The 16,656-nt window shown below is 47.4% G+C and overlaps 1 protein-coding gene across 3 annotated transcripts in view; it reads left to right on the top strand.

The window, feature by feature from the left end:
- The window catches only part of CENPC (centromere protein C), a 904,489-nt gene that overhangs the window by 246,296 nt on the left and 641,537 nt on the right, over nucleotides 1-16,656 (top strand). For all 3 annotated transcript variants that reach the window (XM_069235766.1, XM_069235758.1, XM_069235777.1), the window contains exon 13: nucleotides 9,503-10,485. In XM_069235766.1, coding sequence (XP_069091867.1) covers nucleotides 9,503-10,485 — 983 coding nt within the window. The remainder of the gene's footprint in view (nucleotides 1-9,502; nucleotides 10,486-16,656) is intronic.

Here is a 16,656-nt window from a genome sequence, read left to right as displayed (position 1 = left end):
CCTCTCGCCGAGGCCGACCCATCCGCCGCTTTGCTCTGTGGCAGATAAGACCTAGTGAGCATCTCCCTTACTGACTGGTCCCTCTTAGGTTTAGAGGACGCCATCAGGATCTTGCTCCACAGCAGTCTTCGGAAAAACCAGGACCTGCCGCGGCCCTTCACACTGACCCACGATTGTCTTCTTCTCCGAAGCACCTACTTCACCGGAACCTCTCAGTGTGGCCCCGGGCTTTCACCAATCCAGGATTAAGCAACTGATCTCCGCTCTCCTGCCCCGTCGTGCTCGGCCCTCTTCTGTTTCTCCCCAAAGCTGACCCACCACGGGACGGCCCAGCACTCACCAGGCCCATAGGGCGCCTCCTGCCCGATCACATTGTGGCGTGGTCAGGGAACCACGCCGAATCACCAGTCTGCCGTTCCTCCCAGCACGGTAGGGCCCCCTGTCCACTGGCTCCGAGGGGGCCACAGGGGGTCCCTCCCCCGATAGCCGCCTCACCTCAGCTCGAGGCAGCCTCCTCCGGGCCTCCGCTTATGGGCTGGGCCACTCCACACGCTGCCGTCTTTCTCGCGTGTCCCGGGTCCCCTGGTTGGCCCTACGCGGCCCGATCACTGCCGCCGACCCCCTTGGAGGACGACGTGAGCCCAGAATGGGCCCGTGTGCGCCTCTCCTCTTTCGCGGCATCCACGCGGCTGCACCGCCAGACGCCACGCCCACAACACTCAGCCGTGGCCCAGGCCCAAATCGCCTCTCCGGCCAGGCGCTCCGTAGGGCACCAGGCCGAACTCCGGACCTAGTCTGTGGGGCCCCTATGTGTCCATAAGGCGCCAGGGCGACAACCCTGCTGTTGGACGGCCTGGATGAACCCCCCCCCCCCCTCCGGGGGCATCCAGGCCGTCCAACAGCCGGAGAAGGCCCAGGCGGCGGAGCTCGGGACTTCACGTCCGATCACGCCGCCATCTTAGCCACACCCTCTTAAATATTTTTATATATATATATAAATATAGAAAATGTACGTAGTACTTTTATACATATATGTGTGTGTGTGTGTATATATATATATCTCCTATATTTAGGGCTATAAATGCCTATGAGAGAGCATAAAGTGTCTAGCACAACCTTTATTGAAGAAAAAACTGCAAGAGACTACAAAAGGCATTGGCTACAGGCTTCATTAAAAGCACAACAAGTGAAAACTGGCACTGCGCCTTTAAGGTTTTCAGGACCTCGTGTATCCCATCATGCCCCAAAGGTGACAGGTCCCTTTTTTTTCCAGCTCCTTCAGTGAAGATACTGGAGCACTGAGCTCTCTCAGTTTTGAATTTTTTTGTCAAAAATATCTTTACAAAAATAATTTTTCTGTTCTTCACGCAATGTCTTTTTCCATCCAGAGTGAGGAATAGTAATTTTCTGAAATATATATATACATATTTCCAGTAAAAAAAAAAAAAAAAGCCCTATCTTTTTGTCAAGTGTACTACCTGTGGCAAAAAGAAGGCACATATTGACGCCAGCGCCCTCTGCGTAGTTTGTGTAGGAAAGTCCCTTTTTTTCTGGCATGGCTACTCCCACTTTTTGCCTGTTGTCAGTGTGCTTAGACACTTTTCATTGGGATTGTGCTAACCGGGACCCTAGTGATTGTGCTCTCGCCTCTGAATTTAGTTGTCTTGGTACACTTTACACCCCACAATTGATATACTGGTGTACCCCCGTAAGTTCCTATATATGATACTTAGGTACCCAGAACATTGGTAGACCAGTGGTCCCCCATGGGCTTCAGCACGTTTTATGCCACCCAGAGGAGCCAATACAAACTGTATCTGCAGGTCTGCCATTTGCTGACTGCGTGAAAAGGTGCATGCACCCTTTCACTACTGGTCACTACACCAGGATTCTGTAGGATATGGTATGCCCTTCCAGCCCTAAGTGCAGGTTGCAGGTCCCTGTGTTTGTTGGCACCCCTGCAAACTCCTGTACCAATTCCTGGTCTTCGTAAATGTGGGGAAGCCATTTTAGCTATTTACTGTCCATAGGTCACTACTTATTATGGTCCACCTACATAATGGTAACTCCGGACCTAGGCATGTTTGGTATCAAACATGTCTGAGTCATACCCCAGTACTGGTAGCATGATTCCGTGCTCCCCGGGGCTCCTTAAAGTACCCCCCGTTGCCCCAACCAGTCTTTCAGGGTCTGTGAGAAGCCCACGTTGCTGCAGCCCCTCAGACAGGCTTCTGCCCTCCTGCTGTTTGGCCTGCTCAAGCAGGGGGAGGCAGAACAAAGAATTTCCTGTGGGAGAGAGGTGCAACCTCCTTTCTTTTGGAAATAGATGTTACATGGCTGGGGACAGGTAGCCTCCGCATGCCAATGGTTTGCTTTGAAGAGCACATTTGAGCCCTCCTTGCATAAATCGGTTTGCACCAGTCCAGGGACCCCCGGTCCCTGCTCTGATGCAAAACTGCACAAAGGAAAGGGGAGTGACCACTTCCTTGAACATCACCACCCCAGGGGTGGTGCCCAGAGGTCCTCTAGGTGGCCACTTGATTCTGCCATCTTGAAAACAAGATGGGCGGAGGCCTCCGGGAGCATCTGACTGGTCAGGTTGGGCAGATGACGTCAGGGAACCCCCTCTGATTGGTGGTCACCTTACAAAGTGACCAAGCCCCTTTTGGGCTATTTAGGGACTCCCTTGTGGGTGGATCCCTAGATTCGGGATGCAAGACTCCTCTGCAACAACCTCTTCTGCTCATGGCCACCGGAACCGTTGCTGGACTTAGCAGGAACTGAACAAGCCTGCAACACAAAGAGGATCTCTCCTTGCAACATTCTGCGGCTCCTGTCAGCAACTTGAAACGTTTCCACGGCTGTGCATTCTCTGGGGTTGGCAAGACGTCAGTTGCACCAAAGAAGCAAGAAGGAATCTCCCTTGGAGTGAAGGAGCCACTCCCCTGCATGTGCAGGCACATAAGGCAACAACATCTGGCTGCTGGGATCTGTTGTCCTCTGGACCTGTGAAGATTCTCCAACACAAGTTGTGGTACTGGGGGGGTCCTATGGGTCCTCTCTGCCTTCTATCCCACATGGGAGTCAGTGAGTCTTTGCCTCTTCCTCCAAGACAGAGCCCTGAGCACCATGACTGTTGCAGCAACCAAGGCTTGTTGACTCCTACTCCGAGGGATCTACAGGCTCCAAGTAGCCCCAGCACTCTACCTATGCAAGGACAGTATCCTTTGTGGTGCTGCAGCGACGTGGGACTCCTCTTCAGGTGTGCTGCCATGGCCCCACTTCGACTTATTGTGCCTGCTGCCATTGGTTTTCTTGTGGGGGCTCTGACTGCTTCTGCTGGCTCTCCTGTCTTCTGAGAGTCAGCCCAGACTCCCATCCAAGGGTTGAGTCACCAGGACCTTGCTGGTCCTCTTCAGCTCTGCAAATCTCCAACAGCTCTAGTTGCATTTGCTTGTGCTTGTTGGTGGTCCTCCTGACCACTGACTGGTCTGTAATCCGGCGACCGTTGAGGGACAGCTAGTAGGTGACTTAAGGGACTCCTCTGCAGCTCCTGGACTCCACAGACTTCATCCACCACCGTCGACCCGGATCTTCACTCAAAGAAGGGTGAGCATTGCCTCCTGCCCCACTGGACACTCCTGAGTGGACTGGACTCTGTCCCCTTCTTTTAGAGGTCCTCTTCTTCCAGAATCGACCGCTGTGTTCCACCTCCCTGGTCCTGCTTTTGCAGTATTCCATTTACTATTTTCCATGTTAGCCGATCAGGTAACTTACCTCTGCTCTGCTGGTCGCGGCGGGTCTTGTAGATACTTAACTCTTGGGGTTCCACTCTCTCCCAGCCCTTGGGTAACTACTCCATATCGTCTGGTGGGGGACCCATTTTCGAATTCCACTTTTTTAGTATATGGGTTGGTCTCCCCTATAGGGCCCTTGCTATTTTGTGCTGTTTCCTAATACTTAACTGTGTATATTTTGTGTGTACTTACCTCCAGAAGGTGGTTTGCCTACAGCAATCTAGCTTGGGGTTCCTGTAATAAAGTACCTTTATTTTTGCAACTCTGTGTGGTTCCTTTCGCGTGTAATACGTTACTAAGTGACTATTGTGGTATTGCAGGTGCTTCACACTCCTCCTCGATAATTCTTGGCTGCTCTCCACAGCTACCACTAGAGAGCCCTGGCTACCTAGACACTGTAACCCTATCTAATAATGGTTGCCTGTACCTAGTATAAGTGTAACACCATAGGTGGCCACCACACACTGGGCCAGCTTCCTTCATTTTGTCTATGTGATACTCATTTGCCTGAGTCTTGCATCCATTTCCAAAAACTCTCTAAAAGATAGAGAGAAAATATGTCTACGTTATCTTCGATAGGGAACAGGGAGGACCTCCTCCATCTTCCTCCAAGGAAACTCTCTCATCACAAGGCTGTTCCCAGAGGAAGATACCCTGGCAGGCTAGAAAAAGGGATAAGAAGATCAACATCCAGAGGTAGGAAAATACCTATTTGTTCCCTGTCAACGTTTGGATCGACGTGAAAGGTACCCTCAACCACAAGGCTGTCTTTATCTGCAGGATCACTGTCAGTGGGTATCCATTGAGGGCAAAGCTCTTTCTTAAGCCGTCAAAGCCCACATTGTTGAGGGAACTAACCATCACTTGACGTCAGTGCCAAAGTCTCTGTCGATGCCAGGTCCCCACCAGACGACGTTGAGGCACGAAAAGACTCCGTTGATGCTGTTTCATCACTGCTCGCTGTCGAGACACTTCGCTGAGGCATCCTCCATCAATGGCAACCAAGTGCAGCTCGATGTCAAGACACACGTCTCTGTCGATGGCATCTGAGCGCCGTTCAATGTTGAGGCATATGTCTCGGCCAGCGGCAACCAGACACCGTTTGATGTTGAGGCAGACATCTCTGTCGGCTGCAACCAGGTGCCGTCTGATGCCGAGGCAGACTTCTGCATCGATGACAACCAGGTGCCACTCGAAGTCGAGACAGATGGCTAATAGACAGTCTCCGTCAACGGCTCCTGGACACTGTTCAATGTTGAGGCCTCACTCACTGCCTCAACATCATGAACCACCTCTGTTGACGACAGCACCTTATCCCTGGACGTCGAGGCAGCATTTGTCTATGGACATGCATATGGTGCATCATTATTCTAGACCTTCAGCTACTTCTTCAGGAGCTTCTTCACACTCTTCAGCAGGGCAAAAATCTCTGTCAGTCAGAGACTCCTCAAACACCATGATCACTAGAACGTTTCCGCAACTGGTCTGTCCCACTGATTCCGGGCTCACGGTACTCAAGTACATACTCTGTTTGAAGGTCTCCTCCACAGACACCATCTTCAAACCGACTCCACAAAACAAGATGTCTGTAGTCCGCTTGTCAGAGGTCAGCTCTCCAAGGTCCCTAACAGGATCCAGGGAAATATGGAGCTCCCTCCTTGGTGCAGTACCAGGTCACGGACAAGTATAAATATCAATATAGGGCTAAAACAAGATCCTCTATGCCTGTCCGAAGATCTCAGAGGTCTTGATCACGCCACCATGCACATAGGTTTTCTACATGGTTGACTTTCACAAGATCATCAAAGAGGGATTTCTCCCCAATACATAAGGACATTCCACCAATGAGAGTATCCACAGTAGACCTAAATAGATTTAATGAGGTGTTGGTGATAGGAGATACTAAATTGAATATTGATATTCCAGCACTCGCTACAACCTCATTGGTCATCTTTGAGACCTTGCATCATAGATTTTCCTCAAGACCATGCTGCGTTTGGGTCCAGGTCTTCTCAAACCTGTGATTGATATTTTTCTTACTGCAGCCTCCCTTCGAACGCCTCCAGCGGGAATTCTAAAGAAATATAGGGCTCTGCATCAAAATCCTTTATTTCTACAAAACGGACCCTCCACTAGATTCGGTCATTATAGCAGCTGTCAAGACACACTCCATCGCAGCTTCATCACCTGACCCACCGGACAAGGAAAGTAAATAGATAGATTCCTTGGGCAGAATAATGTGTGGCATATCTGCCTCATTTATGAAGGTGTCATTATTGAGCCGATACAGTAGGTCTCTTTGGGACTCACTGGCCAAATTTGCAATAAAGATACCAAGAGATGGCAGACAGGACTTGAATGAAATGCTGCAAAAAACAAGTTTAGTCGCGGACCAAATAATTGTCTCGGCTGCAGATGATTCTGACCTGGCGGCGCATGGATATTCACACACTATATGTGCCAGATGCTCATCATGGCTTCATCTCACAAGTCTTAAGCCAGAGGTGCAGCAGTGCATCCTGGACCTTCCTTTCACTGACATCTCATTGTTTGGGTCACACACGGATGACAAAATGGCAAAGATGAAAACAGAGTTAGACACACTTAAGCCCATTGGCCTACAGAAATGGAAAGAAGTCTGCAGAAGGTACAGGCCTTATGACAAGTGCCTCTTCCATCAGATGGTTCAAACCCCTCACTGGTTTTCCTGTCCCTTACATCAACAACCAGCCAGATCTCAGTACCAGCCCCGAGAATCTTCTTGTGGACGAGGAGCTAATCGACAATCACCAGCTTCCTCCTAGGCAGTAGGCAAATAATGAGTTGTTGCTTTCCCTGTCTCCGTTAATCACCCTGATGGGGGGGAAGTATCACCAGATGTCTAAACGAATGGTGCAACATCACCAGCGACAACTGGGTCCTACATATTGCTGAAAATGGTTACCCACTTTGCTTCAAGTAACCTCCAGCTGTTCCACCGTCAAAAGCTTCTTGCCACCAACAGAAGCTGCTGCAAAATGAAGTCTCTACTCTTCTCCACAAAGAGGAAATAGAGGAGGTTCAATTCTCTCCAAGAGGAATAGGAGTACTTTCTAGTAAAGAAAAAAGCTCAATGGTAGAATTCAGTCCTATTCTGGACTTAAATCTGCTAAACAAATATATACACAAGGAAAAGTTCAGGATGCTTGCTCTGCATCTGATATACCTCCATCAGGGGGATTGGAAATGCTCCATCTATCTACAGGATGTCTGCTGTAGGAAACTGGCTCAGTTTATAGTGTACACTATAGGAAGCTGGCTCTGTATATATTATACCAAAATGGCACAGAGTTCATGGGTTCCCCAGAGGCTTAACAGAGGCTAAATTAGGTAATACTAATGCTCTCTTTTGTGGTACAGTGGTCAAGCAGTTAGGCTTATCAGAGGTTAGTGCAAAGCATTTGTTGTATACACACAGTCAAAAAATGAAGCACACACTCAGTGACTAACTTCAGGCCAATTGTTTTTATATAGCAAAAATCTATTTTGTTACTTTCTTACCAGAACCGAAAGAACTTTGTTGCAGGTAAGTACAGTTGTCAATGGGTATCAAGCATATGTATCAATGTACTTTGTGTAGTTTTTGTAAATAAAGCAGTTTACAAGTAAGTAGCAATTTTCTGTTTCAAAAGTTGACAGTGCAATTTTCCACAGGAGTCCATAGAGTCCTAGGGGGGGGGGGAAATGTTAGCACAGAAAACAGTTAAGTATATAACCTACGGTTCCAGTCTTTGGGATTTAGGATGTACACAGGTCAAAGTTTAGACTGACCTCAAAAGTACATCACCCACAGCACTTGGCTGGCTGAGTGCAGAGGTCCAATTTGGCGTTGGGTTTACAATGGAATCCTGAGAATACTAGGGGTGCCTGGTAGAAAAAGATTGTAGGTAAGTGCCCACGGTTCCAGGATGCAGGCCAGGGGAGTTACATCAAACACACACCCTCAGCAGCACAGGGGAGGCCGGGTGCAAACACAGAGCTGGCTGCCCAGTGCTTTTCAATAGTGGGACCCCAGGGTCACAAAAGATGTTAGAGGCTGGGTCCAGAGGGTCAGTTTCTGGGAAAGCAAAGGCTGGACAGGCATCGGCTGCAGACATTGTAGCAGGAGGCCTGAGCCTTTGAGGCTCACCACTAAGTTTTAAAGTTCCTGCAGGAGGGAGGTGTGAAGCACCTCCACCCATAGGCTCCCATCCCATGGAATCAGAAACTTGTCTGTTAGTGGCAGGCTGGCACAGACTGGTCAGTCCTGCACCAAAGGTTTGGGTAAAATATAGGAGACATCTCTTAGATGCCCTTTGGGTGCATTTTGCAAGAAAACCGAAACTGTCATCAGTGGTGGGTTTATTGTGCTGAGAAGTTTGATACCAAACTTCTCAGTCTTCAGTGAACTCATGATGGAGCTGTGGAGTTTGTAATGATACACTCGCAACCCATGTACTTATATGGCCACACTGCACTTACAATGGCTAAGAATGGACTTAGACACAGTAGGGGCTCATGCAACTATGCCCTCAGCTTTGGTATAATGCACCCTGCCTTAGGGCCGTAAGGCCTGCTAGAGAGGTGACTTACCTATGCCACCGCTAGTGGTTTGTGGGCATGGGACCCTGCAAGTGGTGCCAAGTTGACTTTGCCTTTTTCTCCCCACCAACACACACAACCCGCAGTGGCAGTGTGCATGTGTTTGGTGAGGGATCCCTTAGGGTGGCATAATACATGCTCATTTGGGAGGGGGTTACCATGACAAAAGGGGCACTTCCCCCAGACCTTCAAACCTGTGATCAAGGTCAGCTCAAGCACCTTTAGCATCTCCGAGGAATGCGTGGCTATCGTAGGAGGAGCCAGTAAACCTGTTGCTCATACCATGTATGCAGTTAAGTGGAGAAAGGTTCATGCACTAATGTATTTTAAGTAATTCGATCCTTTTAGTTTCCTTGTTTTCTATCTAAAAACATCTTTAAAAGGCAGCTCGTGCTAACACTGCCATATGCTTACAGCTAACCGCACTTTCAGGGTACCTTTAAAACAGAATATACATTTATTTTAGGATCCCTTTCATTGATGCTCACTTGGAGGGTCTAAAGTAAGCAGTTTCTCCCAAAAGACTTCCTGCAGGGACAAAGACATAGTCTAATTCACAGAAGTTCCTGTGAGCCCCAGAAAAGCAAGAATTACCTCTGTCTGCATTGTGCTGAACCATCGCGGTGTCAAGGAGGCCCAACCCATTTGTAAATCATGCCAGTCAGGACTCCAAGGGAATGAGGGCAAGGGATGTAGCCGATCTCTCCATGACATTGTTAAAATCCCCCCCCTAATGTTAGTATTTTGACCTTCAAATACCTAAAAATTAACTGAGTATATTGTAAGAGAAGAGAGGAGCATTTTAATGATTCATCACAGATGCATACACAAGCCATTTGGACTCTTATTTTCAGACCATTGTGCTTCTAGTCCTTTTTTAAGCTGTTATAACTCGATGGTGTTGCTCTTTGGATAAGGGTGAAGTAGGGTTGTATAAATTAAGATTTTCTGACTCTGAAAAGGTGATCAGTATGCGCAATCCCTCCTTTCTTGTTAATTGACGTGTACATATTTAATGGATAAAGACTAATATGGTTGATATATTTCATGGTTTGCTATACTTTGTTTTATTTTTTCACCCAAAGGCTTTCGAAAGGCACTCTGCATTCTTCTCATCTTCCATGTCCTCAAACCACTGAATATAATATGGAAGAAGAATTTGAAATTAATGAAGCGAGTAGCTTGATTTTTAAATCATGGACCAGAGAATTCAAGAATGTTAAGCCCTCATCAAAACAACCAATAACAGCAGCTGCTGAGAGAAAAAAATGTGTAGACCTAGAGCAAGAAGATACTAAAGAACTGGACTTCCATGCTGTTGATGCAGCAGCTAGCAATTTCCCTTTGTGTTCCAGCAGAAAAAAGGCATCCACTAAAACGAAACAAGTACGAGCCTTGGCAAATGCAAAAGAACTTTCTTCACTTCAGCAACAAAATAAAAAGAATATTGCCTTGGTAAAAGCGCAACGAGCCAGGCAAATTGCTGTTCAGTCTTGTGTAACATATGACAATCACTCATCGACTGTCACTGCTACAAATGTACAATTGCCGAATATGACTGTATCATTGGAAGCAAACCTTCCCACAGAGGTTGAAGAATGCAGTAATCCCCCTGTTTCAAAAAATCAATCCTTGCTTAAAAAGAAGGCAGTTGAAAGTCAAGTAAAAGCTAAAATCTCATCCGCATTTAGTAAAAAGACCAAAAAGGGGTTTGGAGTGGGTCCTTTACAAAAAGAACAGATTAAAACGCGAAACATTGAAACTTCCACCCATGCTACAGACAGACTTACTTTGGGTCGAACACCTATGAATGAGAACAATTCAACACATGTAACTCTGCCACAAAATGTTTTAGCGGACACACTACCAGAAAAGATGCAGGAAAATACACCAAAAGAGTGCTGGAATGAAGCCAGTGGTCAAATACTTGGTAGAAAGATGCTTACAAAAAACAAAAGTGTAAATTCTCTGTCCGAAATTGATAAAAATCAAGATCCACCAGTGAAGACTCGAGATGAGGATGAATTGACAAGTAACTTATCATTGAAGGACCGAGACAAGTTCAAAGGTAACATGAAATTGTTTTTTGTTTCATTTTGCTAATTGTGAGTGCAACGTTATTAAATACATCACACATTTTTCCAAATGTAATCTCTTATGAATTTTCCCAGGAAAAAAGTAATGTTTGTGACTTAATCTGCCTACTTGTTATAATAGTTTTAGTAACAGTTTTAAAGCTACTATCAACGCTTCACTGTTATCTTGACTGAACCTACAACTACTCAAGAGAGTGATATTTATTCCATCGTTTTGTAAAAAGTGAATCTAGAATAGAGCTGGGTGGAACTCGCGGAGTTTCACTCTGCAAAATTGTCCAGAGTTGCATGAAAACTGTGAGTTTCCACAGAGTTTCACAAATGGGCTGAAATCGGCACGTTGGGCTGCTTGTGTTCACTTCTAGCTTCTGTGCTGAAAAATCAGCTTGAATAGCACCATGTGGTGCACCAGAGGGTGCTGCTGCTCAAGTTGCTTTTGCTGCCGCTCAAGTTGCTTTTGCTGCCGCTCAAATAGATTTTCTCACCGCGAATGGTCACCACCGCCCACAACTGTTCGCAGTGAGAAAATCTTGCTGGATGCCCCCTAACGCCTGAAAAGTGCACTAGAGGACACCAATTCTAGCTCAAGCTTGCCAAATTACTGTTGACGAGCTGCTTACGAGGAAAACTGTTGGCGGTATTTGGCCGGAACTCTGTGTTGGCTGGCGGAGCGGAGTTTTTGGCCCACGACTAGTCTAGAAGCATCAGAGCTTAAAAAAATACTTCCCTATTGCCCAGGCACCAACCGTAGATAAGGCGATGGAGAAACGCCTAGCTGGCTGGCTGACTGACTGGCCACCAGAGGAGCTTAATCACGCAGGTAAAGCAAACCTCCTTCCTAACTTCAGCATAGAATCTGTGCTTTTGGCTATTCTTGATTAATTATCATCCAGTTAGGCTCAAGGGCAGGCAGGGTGCATCCTAGTTTTAGACTGCTCCACGGCGTTTGCCAAGGTCAACAATAACATTTTGTTGTTCTGTCTGGAAGCATTGAGGTTGGCTGACAAAGCTATATCCTGACTAATTTGATTATTAGGTGGTAAATAACAATTAGACGTCAGTTCCTCTTCAAGCCCTATGAAGTTTGCCTGCTATGCAAAGTTCCTCAAGGATCTGCTTTGCCTCTGGTTCGAACGTTTACATCCAACACACATCTGGTCTGATCAGGTCCTTTAGGTTTGCAACACTTGTGCAGATGATGCTCAAATGCTAATTAAGATTAGTCAGTCCTCATCTAACTCAGTCGTCTGGTTGAAAGATTGTAAGTTAGTATTACAGAATTGGATGTCATATAATGTCCTTAAACTGAATGTTGTCAAGATGGAGCAACTAGTAATGAGTGTGAAATCAGAGTCTAGGTATTTCCATCTAGCCACTCAATCCTCCCAGCTATCCTAGAGCCCTTTTTTATTAAGGAGCTTTTTTATAACCTCGAAACGAAAAGATTTAGAACAAAAGACTGCTTATGCAATTTAAAATCTTGAGAAATGTTTTTCTGTTAATCCTTAAGGAGACATTTTGTAGGTAGTAGTGTCGGGTAACTTCAGTATTGGATCTTTCATAAATTCACATGCTTGAATCATCCCCGTCGTCGAAGTGGGAGTCCCACGGTACATAAAATAGCAATAAATAATAAATAAAAGATTTTTTTGCCATAGGCTATAATGGAGCCAGAGCTTGCTCATATAGCCCATCCATGTCCTTTTGTGAAAGGACCCAGACCTGCCTGCTGTCCAATCAGGCACCAGCACCCTCTAGAACCTTCTCCAGAGAAGCTCTCTTCCTCAGATTTTCTACCGCACATCGTGTGAAGGGAGTCTCCCTGAGCTCTGCTCAGTTTTCTTCTACTTCAGAGATTTTCTCTCAAGAAAGCTTCAAATATGTCAGATTCTTCTAGAAAAGGCCTTTTCCGCCCTTGCAAGACCTGTGGGAAGAAAAGGCTCCATGTGGATGACCCACATAAAGACTGTTTGTACTGTCTCTACCCACAACATCAGGTTAAGGACTGCAAAATATGTCGCACCTTCTCCACAAAGACCCTCAGAGACCGGGAGGGCAGGCTCCTGACATGGTTACAGGCCAAATCCTGTTCAGGTGAGGAGAGTGGGTCAGAGAGGCCACATAAAAGGTCCAGATCTGAGGACCTAGGCCACACAGAGAAATCCAGGAAGAGGCAGAAATCTCATCATGGGAAGGGCTTACAGACTTCAGTCTCCTCTGAGCCTTCCTCTCCTCTTCAAAAGAAGGAGTCCTACCATCTATTTCCTTCTTCAGAGCCTTCCACTTCTGGAAAAATGACTCTGAAAATCAGATCAACGATGACCGTGACGACGACGACGGTACCTACATCTACCGTCTCCACTTCATCGTCGACGAGACCTTAACATCGTCGGTAAAGGGTCCGATCCCCTCTCTCCAGACTCCATCGGCACCGTCGACGACTGCCCCGTCGACTATAACTTCAGCGACGCCATTCTCATCGGTGATATCGCCATCGACGGGGTTAAAGAAACTACCGTCGACGAGACCATCGTCGGCGAAACCATCGTCGTCGACGAGACCATCGTCGACGGAAAAATCTCTACCATCCACGGCTGCATCAACTTTCACCCCATCGACAGCAGTGATGCCTAGTAGACAGGTTGAGGCCACTCCTACCTCTTCCAGGTCTCCAGAGTTCCGAGCCATGGATAGCATCAGAAATTTACCTACACAGGACATTTATCCAACGACACATCTCCAAACAAGGTGTCGGCTTTACTACCCAGTCATCTTCTTGACTGGGAGGAATCGGACGAAGGTCCTTTCGGAGATACACATAGCCCTTCGCAGCTCCGTGTCAAATACCAAGATGACGATGAAGAGGATGAGTATGAACAGTATCAACCATACTACTCGCATTCAGGACCAATACTATGAAACAGAGCCTCAACTCAGAGACACTGTACAAATGCCTTCCTCCTTAATCCAGGATTTACAATCCATGCTTCAGGATTATAGGAGAAGGTTTCCAGCGGAAGGTCAACCATTGGCGCCGGCCTCTACGGTGACGCCAGTTAATGCTCCTCCTCCGCCAGCTACTCCAAGATCAACATCACATTCGGTGTTAGCTGCACCCCCCAGAGATGAAGGTTCCACTTCAGGGGAAGAAGAACAAGAAGAAGGAGAAATTTCCACCCCACAACATCCTACCGAGGAATGGGATGATTACTTGGCCCCCACTCCTTCTCCACCACCTCCTCGTCCCTCTGATTCTCCGCCCGAGGACATAGGTGGTTTCCATAATCTTATGGACAGAGCCGCAGTGCGTTTCCACCTACCAACATCTGTCTCCCAATCGGAATGTTTCCTGCATGATTTCAAAGAACAATCACGGAAGTCGGTACGGTCCATTCCGTTTATTGATTACATATGGAGCGATGGCACAAAAATTATGCGGAATCCGGCTACGGTTCCTCCAGTTCCACAAAAACTGGATAAAAAATATAAGGCAACCCAAGATTCTCCAAAGCCTGATTCGGTCATCTCAAAGGCTGCTCAAAGACGCTCCAAAAATCCATCAATGCCTATCTCTACTCCTCCAGACAGGGAAGGTTGCAGACTGGATAATATATGTAAGAGATTCTCCTCCATGTCTGCAATCACTGTCAGGGCAGCAAATTCATTAGCAATTTTAGGACGATATGATCGTCAAATGTGGTCCGACATGCAACCTTTCCTGGACCTCATCCCAGAAAATAAGCAAGAAGAGGCACGAAAGATCCTACAGGAAGGTGAGCGTGCGTCGGAAGAGATTATTGACTGCGCTCTGGACATAGCCTCTACTGGTTTCTGCCAACTAGCGGGTGCCGCTGTCTTACGACGACAAGGTTGGCTCAAGGCCACATCTTTCAGACCAGAAGTGCAGTCCCGAATTCTAGACATGCCTTACGATGGGGAATCTTTGTTTGGCAAACATGTGGATGACGCACTTCAAACCATCAAGACGGACACAGACACGGCCAAGTCCCTGGGTACCCTGCAGTACAGGAAGCAGCCCTTTCGAGGGGCTAGAGGGAGAGGTTTCACCTCATTTCGAGGTTCCTTTCATAGACAATACCAGCAATCCCAGTACAGGCCTTCATACCACCAGCAGTACAGGCAATCATTGACTGCCTCCTATACCAGACAAGGAGGGAAACGAAGGCAGGGTTCACAATCCAGAGATCAACCCAGAAAGCAATGATCTTCCACAGGCACCGGCTATGCTCCCTCAATGCCCGCAACATCAGCAAATAGGAGCAAACATTTCCAACTTCATCCAACAGTGGAAGAAGATAACATCAGACAAGTGGGTGCTGGATATAGTGACAAGAGGTCATACCCTGGAGTTCATACAAAAGCCACCGCTTCACCCACCAACATCAGGCAGCTCTCTCCACCTTTGTCTGCTTCAAGCGGAAGTCTTCAGCCTTCTAGCCAAAGGGGATATAGAGACAGTTCCTCTGCAACAACGGGGTCTCGGATTCTACTCCCGTTTTTTCCTCATAAGGAAGAAGTCAGGAGAGTGGCGTCCTATATTAGACCTCAGGAAACTCAACAAGTTCCTTCGGAAACAATCCTTCAGAATGATCACACTGTCAGATATCTTGCACCTCTTGAATCCTGGAGATTTTATGACAACCTTAGATCTCCAGGACGCCTACTTCCACGTTCCAATACACCAAAAACATCGCAAATATCTCTGTTTTACAGTAGCCGGTGCCCATTATCAATTCAGAGTCCTGCCATTTGGCCTCAGATCAGCTCCGAGAATCTTCACGAAATGCCTTGCCCCAGTCGCAGCATCCCTCAGAAGCAAGGGTTTCCAGGTGTTCCCTTACCTGGACGACTGGCTCATAAAAGCTCCGTCATCTCTACTAGCCTCAAAAGCCAGTTTGGGTCTTACAGTGAACCTACAAAAGTCAGTCGTATTTCCCGCGCGCAGGAGAGTTTTCCTGGGAGCAGAATTGGACACTATCCAAAACAAGGCATATCTTACCCTAGCAAGGCAGCAGAAGCTGACCCAATTGGCTCTCACAATCTACGCAAGAAAGTTTGTTTCAGTACGACTATTCAAATAGCTTCTGGGCATGATTTCCTCAGCCATAGTCCTAGTACCGCTGTCAAGACTCAAAATGAGACCTCTACAAGAAGAACTACAACTTCAATGGATCCAATCACAAGGATCCTTCGACGACTTAATAACCATCACACCAAGGATTCGGCAAACGTTAGAATGGTGGTCTCACATCGACCACCTCTCCCACGGTCTAACCTTTCTGGCACCAATAGCAGATTTCGTTATCACCACGGACGCCTCCTTGGAAGGATGGGGAGGCCACTTACAGGACATGCGCATTCAAGGCAGATGGTCCAAGCTCCAAAAAGAGATGCACATAAATCTGTTAGAACTGAAGCCGATTCATCTTACGCTCAAAGCTTTTCTGCCACGCATCGCAGGATCATCAGTGTTACTCAGAACAGACAACACAACAAGCATGTTCTACATCAACAAACAGGGAGGAACAAGATCCCTCTCCCTCTCAAGGGAAGCTCAGTCTCCCTGGAACTGGCTCACACGGAACAACGTCCGCCTCAGGGCAGAGCACCTAGCGGGTGTCAACAATGCTCTAGCGGAATCTCTCAGCAGGACAGACGACAACTGTCACGAGTGGGAACTCAACCAGACCATACTCAACAGCATTTTTCAACGATGGGGGTCGGCCGATCCTAGACCTGTTCGCCACCAATCTGAACGCCAAATGCCAGTTTTACGCCAGTCGATACCCGCTCCCGGGGTCGTGGGGAAATGCTCTTTTGATAAGATGGTCCGGGATCTTTGCATACGCTTTTCCCCCCATTCCACTGATTCCCAGACTCCTCAGGGAAATGAAGACCGACTGCTGCAAGATCATTCTCATAGCCCCCAAGTGGCCGAGGCAGTACTGGTACACGGAGCTCCTCCTCCGGTCAATAGCCAATCCAGTCCGTCTCCCTTGCAACCACAATCTTCTGTCGAAGAATCAGGGTCTCATCTTACATCCCGACCCAACTTCACTGCACTTGCATGCTTGGCTCCTGAGTTCAGAGAGTTCCAAGATATGAACATCGACCAAGAATGT

The sequence above is a fragment of the Pleurodeles waltl genome, chromosome 1_2, assembly GCF_031143425.1.
Source record: "Pleurodeles waltl isolate 20211129_DDA chromosome 1_2, aPleWal1.hap1.20221129, whole genome shotgun sequence".
NCBI lineage: Eukaryota > Metazoa > Chordata > Amphibia > Caudata > Salamandridae > Pleurodeles > Pleurodeles waltl.
Note: the sequence above shows the minus strand (reverse complement) of the source record. Positions and strands in the feature narration are given on the sequence as shown.